This window comes from Podarcis bocagei (assembly GCF_964188305.1).
Source record: "Podarcis bocagei genome assembly, chromosome: 3".
NCBI lineage: Eukaryota > Metazoa > Chordata > Lepidosauria > Squamata > Lacertidae > Podarcis > Podarcis bocagei.
Genome location: NC_138127.1, coordinates 67,466,197 through 67,478,842, shown reverse-complemented (window position 1 = coordinate 67,478,842; position 12,646 = coordinate 67,466,197). Strand labels below are relative to the sequence as shown.

Below are 12,646 nucleotides of genomic sequence, written 5' to 3'. Positions count from 1 at the left end.
CACTCACTTAGAAGGTGGAAGGTCCTGCTAGATACATATAAGGTACTATGAACGGCACAGATTTAGGAAACAAACGAGAAAGGGGCAGAGAGAGGGGCGCACTGCTTGTCTACCTATATTGTAACAATAAGCATCTTAGCACAGGCACGGGCCCTAAGGTGAACTCCTTTGGCGCTTCGCAAAATAATTATTTTATTTGGCTGCCAGGACAAGAGGGTCAGGGAGGTGAAGGAAGGGACGGCGCGAGCATGGCGCTCGTGCAGCCGGGGAGAGCCTTACTCCGGGGGATGCTCCTTGTCGCGCGAAGCGACCGTTTCCTCCGTCTCCATGGTAACGAGAACGATGCGTGGAGCATACCTTAACAGCAAAACCTCACTTGCCTTTACTCTGAAGCAAGTCCTGTTGACTTCAGTGGGACTTACTCCCGAGTAAGTGCGCGGAGCTTGCAACCTAAGAGTGTTCGCAGCCGTTTCCAGTCCCCACAGACCCGCCTCCCTCCACAAAGATGCTCCCCAAAAAACCAGGCAGCTCCCTGTTTTGAGCCCTGGAATCACAGAATTGTAGAGTTTGAAGAGACCCTGGGGGTCATGTTGGAGCAGAAACTATCCAGCCGCCCAGTTTAACACCTCAGCTCCCAATTGCAAGTAGAAAGCAGTGGTAATGATCAGAGAAATGCACATCACCCCCCCAAATATTTGCTCGGAGCAACTTCTTCTATATCACCTTCCCCCCTTTCTACAAGAAAGGGGAAAGGGAGTAAGCTCAAAGGGGTGGCTCTGCCCACTACCAGAAAAAGTCAATTAGTGGTAATAGCAAGGATGGAAAAGAACAGGCAGGAATCGGTAAATATGAGCAATCTGATTTCAGTGGAGCTTAAAAGTACTTTGTTTTGGTTGGATCTTACCTAATACGGTTGCCCCATGCCATTTATTTACATGTCTTTGCATTAAGTGACTCGAGTCACCCCTTGTCTGAGTCAGGCAGTGTACTGTCCAACTTTTTTCAAAGAGGGCCAGATTTGATGAAGTGAAGGACCAAAGTTGTTGACCTTTTTTTAGGATTGAAGTTGTTGAGGATTAGGCCCCCAAAACGGACTTTGGACATGCCTGGTCTACACTGACAAGCGGCTCTCCAGGGTTTCAGGGAGGGGTCTTTCCCTAGCCTACCTGCTGATGCCAGCAATTGCAGCTGGGACTTTCTGCATCTTGACTGATAGTTTTTTGGATCAAGTAATGCATTTAGAATTTAAATACTACTTTCTTATAAAAGCAATGTTCAGTTCCCCATGTTTTCCAGGGATCTTTAACAAGCTGATGGCCCCACACCTACACCATTTTTTAAAAAAAAGTTTCCTCTAACCATCGTTTAGTTGCTTTGTACGCTTCCTCAAACATAGCTCATATTAGCCACTTCTAGAGAGACTATTTATTCAGTGGATCACTTGTAGATGGCTAATCTTATGTTTTTACATAGGTCGTCCCACTACATTGACATGCCAGTGCTTTAGTTCAGAAAGTAAAGCAGAGGAAAACAGTCCAGTGACACCAATGCTGAAGCATCTAATGATGAAAATAAAGTCAACTGGTCCCATTACAGTTGCTGAATATATGCGGGAAGTTTTGACTAATCCTGTGAAGGTATGAACAGTACCAAATGTGCATCATTCAAATTTCACTTTGGGATTTGAAGCTCCAGTTTATATTTGTCTATTATTCAGATGAAACTTGTACCAATGATGCTGTACAAAGAGTAAGGGGAGGTAGAGGAGAAGGAATGCCAGCCCTGACCCTGACCCCAATTCAAACCAATGGGAGGGGATTTAATAATAATAATAATAATACATTCAGGGGGCAGAACAGTAAGTTGACCCCACACACTTCCCACTTTGGCAGCCCAGCAGGGTTTTGGAAGTGGTGGTTAGTCCACCACTTTGCATCTTCCACACACCCCACTTAGACTGCACTGCAAGGAGGTTTTGAAGGGTGAGGAACTGCAGGCCTAGGAGACAAGGTGGTTGTAAGGCTGGAGAGAAGATGGGACCTACACTGCGTACTAAGCTTTTGGTTGTACATCGTTACTACAATAACTAGTATAGTTTCTTTGTGGGTGGGCAGATTTGTGTTACATTCACATTCAAATGATCTCATTTGTTTATGCCTAACTTTTTAGACATATAAACACAACTTTTATACAAATTGTCATGGTAGGAAACACCCATCACATTTTATCCAAGTATGGCTGTTGTCCAAAAATTGCCCCTTAAGATAGTGAGATGGAGCTTACTGGAGAATCAGGATGGCTTTGATATCAGATGGCAGTGCCTCTGCCCTGCCCTTAGAATGCCACATTTTGAGGCCTGCAATAGATCAGTGCCTATGGAGCGATCCTAATGGGGGCCTCTGCATCAAGCATGCACTTCATCTACTAGAGAAGAGGCACACCCACTCCATCCTAACACCCTCTAGCCAGCAAATCTGGGGATAAGGATTGTTCTGTGGCTCATTCATTCCCTTCTGCCTACATCAGTGGCCTCTCCTAGTCTCTGGCCCTCAGTGAGTTTTTTCCTCACTCTTGCTTTCTTTCATCCTTGGCTCTTTCTCTTACCAGCTGTATGCCTCTCCCACCCATCCTTGCCTCAGGCCATGGCTTCTCAAGCCCCTGTCCTTCAGCTAGCCTGCATCAAGGCTCTCTGTCTCTTCTACCTCCTTAACCCTCCTCCCATATAGTTTCCTAGCTGAGTTTAAGGATGTTTAAGGATGAGGTTTTATATTTTAAGAGGGCTGTTAGTTTCTTTCATTAAACAATTTCAGTGTTGTAGCTAACTAGCAAGTGAACATAATCAAGAGTTGGGAACTGATTGGTTCTTTTTTCTTCTATAGGGATACTATATGCATCGTGACATGCTAGGTGAAAAAGGAGATTTTGTTACTTCACCTGAAATAAGTCAGATCTTTGGGGAGGTACATTTTTTAAAGTACATTTTATCTGATGAGATATGGTAATGTTTTATGGTGCTGCTATTTAAGCCATTATTCTGTCAAGGTTTGCATACTAGTCTTCTTCCATACCGAGCAATGTCACCATTCTGTCTCTGAAGTATCAGAAAGCGATTTCCAAATGTTTGTTCAATTTACAAAAAAGTGCATTTTCTCAGTATTAAGCCTACTACTTCTGTGTGTATCATTTTAAATGAAGCTGTTGCAAAAATGATGACAACTATTTCCTGCACTTCATACTTTGAGAAACTTGCTGCTGGTTATATGATTTACTAATATCTGAGAACAGTGGAAAGTGTTATCACACCTTACTCTCTGGCTTATGCATTTTAACAATTAAGATTATGTTAGTTTTTCTGACTGATATTGTCTAACTTGCAATGAATTTAAGATTTTGCTGTTCTTGAAATGAACTGTTACATGTTTGGAAGGCTATATTAGATTTTTTAATGAATTGGCAATTTACTGTTATAATGATGTATTGATGCATATTCCTGCTATTGTATTGCTATTCTTGTGTTGTGAGCCACTGTGGACACAGCTATGCAGAAAAGCAACAGACAAATAATAAATGAATACATTTGAAAGTTTTCCCAAGATATTAAAGTTAAGCTGGGTTCTTTCCAGTATATACCTATTCATGGTAAATAACAAGGGAGACAATTTCTGCTTAAGGAATCTGATGTCATTGTTAGTGATGTAATAAATCCTACTAAGTTAAGAAAGAGATACTCCCAAGTAAGTATCTTTCATTAGGAATTTAGGCAGCAATTCTATACATAGTAGTAAGCCCCATTGAAGGAGTTGCTTCTGAGTTAACACATATAGACTGCACTGTTAGTTAATTCTTTTGATATACAAGAATCCAAGCCACCTGCCCAGTCTTGATTTGTCTGATTCTGAAAATAATAATAATAATAATAATAATAATAATAATAATAATAATAATAATAATTTATTTATACCCTGCCCATCTGGCTGAGTTTTCTCAGCCACTCTGGGCGGCTTCCAACAAAATGTTAAAATACAATAGTCTTTCAGATAGTAAAAGCTTCCCTAAACAGGGCTGCCTTCTCCGAAAAGTCTGGTAGTTGTTTTTTTCTTTGACATCTGATGGGAGGGTGTTCCACAGGGCGGGCGCCACTACCGAGAAGGCCCTCTGCCTGGTTCCCTATATTCACTTCTTGCAGTGAGGGAACTGCCAGAAGGCCCTCTGTGCTGGACCTCAGTGTCCGGGCAGAACAATGGGGGTGGAGACGCTCCTTCAGGTATACTGGACCGAGGCCGTTTAGGGCTTTAAAGGTCAGCACCAACACTTTGAATTGTGCTCGGAAATGTTCTGGGAGCCAATGTAGGTCTTTCAAGACCGGTGTTATTTGGTCTCGGCAGCTGCTCCCAGTCTAGCTGCCACATTCTGGATTAGTTGTAGTTTCCGGGTCACCTTCAAAGGTAGCCCCACATAGAGTGCATTGCAGTAGTCCAATTGGGAGATAACTAGAGCATGCACCACTCTGGCAAGAGTCTGCGGGCAGATAGGGTCTCAGCCTGCGTACCAGATGGAGCTGGTAAACAGCTGCCCTGGACACAGAATTGACTGTGCCTCCATGGACAGCTGCGAGTCCAAAATGACTCCCAGGCTGTGCTCCCAGGAAGAGATCTTCTAAGCACTGAACACGAAGATTCAGGAAAACATCAACTGCCATCCAGCATACAGTAAACATATGTATTTCAACGGTGTTTAAGCAATTTTACTGTGTTCAAAACTGCAAAATTGCATAGTAAGTACTGTGATTGTAAACTTAAATTTCCATTTTTCCCTGAGATGAAATGCTTATGTGCCACTCAGTTTTCAACTAAAGTGTTCTATAGAATGAAAAATAATTACATCTATTTATTTTCTCTAGTTAATAGGTGTTTGGTTTGTTAGTGAATGGATGGCTGCTGGCAAGCCAAAAAAAATTCAACTGGTGGAATTGGGCCCAGGAAGAGGTAGTCTTACTAACGATATTTTGCGGGTAAGTAAATACAACCTTTTCCTCCATAGTCTGGTGGGTTTGAAACCTGCCTTTTTTGTACATTTCAGGCTGAAATTCTTAAAATTCTTTGTTTCACCTGCTATTCTGCACTAGATAGCAAGCTTTAGGAAACCCTTGTTTGTTTCAAACCTTTCTGTCTAGTGCAGAATAGCTGGTGACTCATAAATAAATTTTGGTTTTGAGGCCGTGACACTTGTTCAAGGCCTCAAAACTCTTCCCTTACCCCAGTCCTCCTCCTGTTATGTATCATCATTAATATGAGTGCATAACTATCATCACCATCATACTAGTCTGTATGAAGCCAAATATTTTTGTTACATCCAAACTTGACCTAGTTGTTTTCCTAGTTTGTTAACCAACATTAAACCAGAGTTCCCCAGTTCTAATGTAATGGCAAACTATGGCTGAATACAAATCAGAATTGTTACTCTAAAGCCAGTGCATGACAGGAAGAAGAATGAAGCAAAGAATACTTGATCCCAATGTTCTTTCATGACTTCATAAAGTTTGGTTTATCAGGCCTCTAAACAAGCCTTTGTGAGGCACAACAGAGTTATGGTTTTTAGAAATTCTGCCTGTATCTCATTGATTTTCATCCGTTCTTTGGTTCCTAGTACCTACCAGTTTCTGCCTTATTGGCCAGCAAAACAAATTTATATCCCTGCCTTTCTGGTTTAACATCAGGAATTTCATTGTGATGCCAAGGTAGCTGACGTGCCACTTAACCCTAAGTGCTTGAGAAAAACCACTATCATTTCGAAAAATAAAGGGAGGAATCCAATGTTGCACAAGTAGAGTTTTGCTTGCGTAACAGGACTCTCCTCTTCTCAGCAGTCCCTCCCGTGCCCCCTTCCAAATCTTGTCAGGTGTCTCCCCCAGTTCTCCGGAGTGGATTTTGAGTGTGGGAGGGGAAAGAAGAATGCAAAGCCGCATTGCATGAGTGGAAATTGATTCTGCTCACATACAGGCAACATTGGATACAACCTAATAACTATAAAACTGTTGTAGAAGTCTTTTAAGCACAGCCTTGAAGAATTTTATAAAATCACTACCTGTACTTTGTCTCTAACTAAACTTCTTCATTTACAGGTTTTTAATCAGCTGAGTTCTGTACTTAGTAAATGTGATATTTCTGTTCATTTGGTGGAAATCAGTCCAAAATTAAGTGAGATTCAAGCATCAGTACTCACAGAAGGAAAGACAGAATTAACAGAGAGTCCCACTACCTACATGCAAGGGATTACTAAGACCAGGCTGCCAATTTTCTGGTACCAAGACCTGAATGATGTGCCAGAAGGTAAGGTTTGATGTTTTTGTGCGTGTGCGTGTGCGTGCGTGTGCTTTTATTGAACTGTCATTAGTTCTCTTTTTAAAGCTTTGCAGTGGTGGGGTGTCCAGAAGTTATATAACTGTAGATCTGCTTCTCCTTGGCATGTTTTAATGTGAGTTTGGATAGTTTGATTGCAAAATGTTTATAGTAAATCTGTTTTTGAAGATTTCAGTTTTTGTGGTGGTAAAACAATTTTCTAATGGTTCTTCATATTGTGCTTGAAATCTCAGTTTTGCATCTAGTGCAACAGATACCTCATACAGCAGTTCCAAGTGAAGACTTTGGATGCTATTTAAGTGAAAAATGTTAGTTTCAGATGTTGTAATTTGATTGACACTTTGTTTTTTCCTTTAGGCTTCAGTTTTTATTTAGCACATGAATTTTTTGACGCTCTTCCTATACACAAATTTCAGGTATGATAGCTCTTTATTGCGTGACTTGACTTTAAAAGTATTTGCTATTTAGAAAGAGAACAAAACTACAATCCAGTGGAGGCAGAGAGCAAGTGTGTCTGTGTCATGGAACTGACATGCTTTAAATTTGTGTCATGGAATGACAGAAATGAATTTAACTTAACAACAACTTATTTTGTACAATGAAGTGTATATATTATACAAAATAAGTCAAATCATTAAGTTAAATTCATCCTGGTTATTTCAGAATTCCCAGCATATTTTATATAGCAAAAGTTTTATATTTAGATACAGTGCATGTATTCTAATTTTGGAAACCGAGATCGTAGGGAATAGTCATCAAGTACTTGCACTGTACACAGACATGTCAGCAGTCTTGTAATAATACAAGATTCTGCTTTTAACTACCGTATTTTTCGCTCTATAACACGCACCTGACCATAACACGCACATCGTTTTTAGAGGAGGAAAACAAGGGAAAAAATATTCTGAATGAAACAGTGGACGTATCATTTTTGTGCTTCATGCTGTGGCCACAGACATGTGATCTGATGGTGAATTTGGGGTGACCCAATGCAAAAATCCTGAGAATCCCTGTGGATCCATGCTTTGTAACCACGTTTTTGCACCATTGCAGCCCCAGGCAACAGTGGGTGCGTGATTTTTTTGGGGGGGGGGCAGGCTGTAGCCATGGACATGCTATGTGCTCTGATGGTGAATTTTGGCTGACCCAATGCAAAGTTCCTGAGGATCCCTGTGGATCCATGCTTTGTAACCACGTTTTTGCACCATTGCAGCCCCAGGCAACAGTGGGTGCGTGATTTTTTTTGGGGGGGGGCAGGCTGTAGCCATGGACATGCTATGTGCTCTGATGGTGAATTTTGGCTGACCCAATGCAAAGATCCTGAGGATCCATGTGGATCCATGCTTTGTAACCACGTTTTTGCACCATTGCAGCCCCAGGCAACAATGGGTGTGTGATTTTGGGGGGGCAGGCTGTAGCCATGGACATGCTGTGTGCTCTGATGGTGAATTTGGGGTGACCCAATGCAAAGATCCTGAGGATCCATGTGGATCCATGCTTTGTAACCACATTTTAAGTGGGGAGGGAAGGAAAAACACAGAAGGCTAAGAATGCAGGAGAGGGCTATAACGTGAGGAAAGGAAGGCAAAAGTTTCCCCCTCCCACCCACCCAAGCCAGCCACTGTTTAAGGATTTCATCCTTTTAAATGGAAGAAAGCATATTTGAATGCTGTGTGTCCCCAAAAACAAAAAGCAGGAAGTCAAATCAGAATTTTAAGCCGAACCTGTAATCTCTCTTCCCTTCACATACATTGTTCCCTCCGGAGCAGGGACAGGATAGAGCGACGCTCTGCTTTCCTCTCTACTTGCCTGGAGGGGAGGGGCTTTCCCTGCTCTTTGTTCGGACGCTCTGCTTTCCTCTCTACTTGCCTGGAGGGGAGGGGCTTTCCCTGCTCTTTGTTCCGTTTGAGCAAACACAGCAACGAAACAGAGCAGGGTGGGCAGTAAGACCCTGAGGCAGAATGCAGGAAAGCAGCAACTTCCTGTCTCACGGAGCTCCCTTCTCCCTGAAGCGCGGTTTGATTTTTGCTTTATTTTTCGGCTCCAGGGACCACACATTCGCTCCATAACACGCACAGACATTTCCCCTTCCTTTTTAGGAGAAAAAATCTGCGTGTTATAGAGCGAAAAATACGGTACATCTATTGATTTAAATAGGCAATGGCAGGATTTGTGTTTTTCTTATTCTACTAGTTGCACACTTGTTTATCTATTCTACAAGGCTGGTATACAAATCATATAAATTTGTATAATTTTTTTTTACAAATTTAATAAATAATAATATTACTGGCCAGTATCAGTAGTGTATTGAAGGAGAAATGTAGGGGAACACTGTTCCGGGACTTTTTTCAGAACAGAAGACATGACATCTGCTAGAAAGGCAAAGTTACTGATGGACTTTCTTTGCTGGCAGGTGAATGTGGTGGTAAGGCCACTTTCAGTTTTCCTGGTGTTTCTAAAAAATTAGCATAGAAGTCAGAGAATGAGGGAAACAGTCAAGCTGAGGCTGGAGATTGCTTCCTCTCTTTTTCAGGAACTTCCTGCTTCCAGCTTAAATGCATTCCTAATTAAAAGCTAACACTTGCATTTCAGCTGGCTCACAATATTTTGTTAACTCCCAGTGTGTTTTACAATCTATCCTATCAGAGGCAAGTACCACTGAGTTTTGATAAGAGCTTATAGGAAACTATGCACAGGATTACTGCCATGCTCATTCTAATAAATTGGATATTAAACAGTACACAGCTGCTTTCAGATGTGCAGGTGTGTGTAATAATGGATCAACACAGTTGACTGGGTTTTTTGTTTCTACTGGTTAGAATACTAAGGAATACAGCAGGAACTTTTCCACAAAGGTACAAATTAGTGAAGCAAAATCTGTTCATGTTTGCTTTTAAAGAACTTCACTGTGAGGTTATAGTATAATAAATGATTAATCGGCTTTTTTTGTCAAGAGCATATCCTTGAATAAACTTACATGAAATGGTAAACAGTGTAGCTGACAGTGTTCAATAAAATCCGTATCCAACTTATTTTTAAATTAACAGAAAACAGAAAAGGGGTGGCGTGAGTTGTTGGTTGACATTGATCCAGACACTCCTGACAAGCTGCGATTTGTCCTTGCGCCATCTGCTACTCCTGCTGCAAAAGCCTTCATACATGTAAGCTCGCTTATATAATCCTCTCCATCCAGCTAATACTGCCATTGTGTTACATATTTTGAGCTGCTCACTGTTTTCAAAATGTACTTACTGCAGTTATTATCACTGTTTCAAACATACTTATCTGGTGGTTTTTATTGAGAACATCTTAGTATGCATTTGTTATGTGCAATAAAATTGTAAGGAAAGGCTACTTGCCATGTGAAACCAGACCAGTAAGGGTGATACACCTGTATTTCGTTTTAGGAAAAAAGATGGACAAGCAGAATATTAAGCTATAGATTCCTAAGGAAAACTTTATAGAACCTTGTTTAGCAGCTTACCTGGTATTTATCAAAATAACCAGTAAGATCATTACTAAAATGCAACAAATGTTGCATCTAGTTTATTCCAAGAAGGGGTTTTATTTCATAACAAATGTATGATCCAGATAGACATGTGACAAACCCCGTCTTGCAGATTTCCTGCTATTGTTTCCCTGCAGGGAATCCTGAGAATTACAGGTTTGATGGACGATTCATGTCCTCCCATAAAACTCACAACCCAAAATTCTCTTGAGGGAAGCTGTCAGGACTTATAGCTGTAGGCATGTGTACATATACTGCTACATAACTGTTTGTTCAACCCCTGAATTCTCATTTAGGACAAAGAATCCAGAGATCATGTGGAAGTGTGTCCTGACGCTGGTATCATCATCCAGAAGCTGGCCCATAATATTGAAAAGAATGGGGGCAATGCACTGATTGTAGATTATGGCCACAATGGAACCAAAACAGATACATTCAGGGTAGGTTGATTTATAAAGGTTCCTACAGGACAGTTTGCGTGAACAGTCTGTTTTTTCCAAAGCTAAAATTTCTTCTCTACTATCTGGGGCAGTTACTAAAGTAGCTTTGCGATAAAAGGTGGAGTAGAAGTGCAAGAATGTTATAGCCAGCAATAAGTGGTGAGGTTTTGGAAAGGGAGCCATTTGTAGCTTAAGACAGCATACAATTCTTCAAAAATCATAATTCTTAACTTTAAAAATTCCCTTCTTATAATTGGAGGTTGTTTTTCCTCTGTGCTCTATTTTTGTCTGCAACGTTAAAAGCTGCAGGGTCTAAGTGAACCACCACCCGCCCCCCCATTTCTATTATTTTTCAGGGATTCCGTGGACATGAACTTCACAATGTCTTAATATCTCCAGGAACAGCGGACCTCACAGCAGATGTTGACTTCAGTTACCTGCGAAAAATAGCACAGGAAAGAGTAACAACCTTGGGTCCCATAAAACAACATGATTTTTTGAAAAATATGGGCATTGATATCCGACTACAGGTAGGGGCCAGTTTCTGGCTAGTTTATAAAAACTAGTCTTACTTAACTTAGATTATCTGTAGCTGATTTAAGTCTCATTGTAATGGGAGACAGAACCTATATTATTTATTTTGAAGGGTGGGATATAAATTAATCAAATGAACAAGTTAAAATTCAGAATATACAAATTTGGAAGGCCAGAAGATTGATGTAATTCTAGGATGGAAAGTAGCCAAGTTACAGGTAGCACAACTGGACAATTCTGCAGTTTTAAAGGGGATTAAAATAATTCATTTTCCCATTTAGGTACTATTGAAAAGTGTCAATGATGCAGCCATTCAGACTCAGCTGCTTCGAAGTTATGAAATGCTAATGGACCTGGATAAAATGGGAGGACGTTTCCACTTTTTTGCCATGTTACCTCACTCCAGATTTACAGCTTCAGATCAGCAAAAGAAGTCAAAAGACTCAACATCACATTCAGCATTTGTTGCTGGCTTTGGTGAACTCTCATGGAAGTGAACCCCAAATGTCAATGCTTTAAGAGAACGATGCAGGCTTCCCATTGTGAATCATGGAAATAGGGGTATGTAGATAGGTCTTATAACAATCGCGTTGCCTTTCTGTAACAATGCCTGCACACAGGGATTTTGATACAGTTACCAAAGTTAGAGGAAGTACAGAGGATACAGTAGTGGGGAAAAGACGCATGATAGGGAAATAAAATTTATTTTCAAGCTTAGAGGATATTTACAAACAATGGGACATATAAAAATATAAAAAGTACTTGACAGTGTCTTTTTGAGGCTACAAGTTTTACATGAATATCTTCTAGCATCAATACAGAACTATTTCTTCAATGAATGCAACTTAACTGAAAAACAAAGATTAATGATAATGCAACACTGGGTACAAATTCATCTGGAGCAACAGATTTAATGCCAACCTTCAGTGACTTAAAGCTTTGATTTAATAATATTTGTAGGCATTCATAGGAAAGTTAGAGTGCAAGCTATGCAGTTTATTTATGGTTTGTGAAATGTGTGTAACAGCTGTTATAGTGTAGAAACATTCCAGTTATTTCTCATCTTTAACTACAACAGGGCTTTTATTCCTACCCTACTGGTCCAAAATTTAGCTATCCTGAAACCTGAAATTAAATCAAGAGGCATACCTGACACTGTACATGTTTGACTTGCTTTGCTGCTGTTTAAATATGGCTCTCTGATGCTACAACCGATCTTAAGGCTGCAATTCTATATACACCTACCTGGAAGCAAACCCCACTGAACTCAAGGGGACTTATTTCTGAGTAGACATCTATAGGATAACAACTGAGTCAATCCAAAATAATATTGATCCTATTCTGTTGTTGCATAAGTTTACAAAGAAACAATAAGACAAAACCGTGAAACAACTATGAACACTTCCAATAGATTAATAGTTATGCCACAACAAAATGTGCTTTGCTAGAACAGCTACTTTCAGTGTTCAATACCATGCTATAAATACAGAATAGTTCCAGCTGTATATTCAAAAAATTGAATAGTAGCTTCCAATAATTTTACAACATGATTGGATCATTTATGATAGGGGCTTCCAATCATTTCACTTATCCATGACATTTTGACTGCCTTTGAGACTTAGTCATTCTCATCTCTGCTGTGGATTCTCCCCACTAAGAGCACAGCTTCCCACGCCTACAGTAGAAAAGGTTAAGAAACTGATGACAATAAAATTACAATGACCTTTTCTATAGGTGAGAAACATTTTCTAGAATATTTTCTAGATTTACTTTGAATACATTTGTAGCTTAACTACAAGGTTAAT

The 12,646-nt window shown here is 40.3% G+C and overlaps 1 protein-coding gene across 2 annotated transcripts; it reads left to right on the top strand.

Moving 5' to 3' along the window:
* Positions 1-47: 47 nt before the first annotated feature.
* On the top strand, positions 48-11,994 carry NDUFAF7 (NADH:ubiquinone oxidoreductase complex assembly factor 7; the record flags this gene model as incomplete). 2 transcript variants are annotated; one of them, XM_081188113.1, is made up of 10 exons in its annotated part: positions 48-330; positions 1,474-1,637; positions 2,880-2,960; positions 4,901-5,011; positions 6,122-6,329; positions 6,717-6,775; positions 9,407-9,520; positions 10,164-10,307; positions 10,664-10,837; positions 11,123-11,994. In XM_081188113.1, the coding sequence occupies 10 exons, from the start codon at positions 48-50 to the stop codon at positions 11,336-11,338; spliced, it is 1,554 nt and encodes a 517-aa protein (XP_081044239.1). In that variant the 3' UTR covers positions 11,339-11,994. The 2 variants fall into 2 exon arrangements, with proteins under 2 accessions (XP_081044239.1, XP_081044240.1); XM_081188114.1 differs by having other exon boundaries at positions 258-428.
* Between the last annotated feature and the right edge of the window lie 652 nt (positions 11,995-12,646).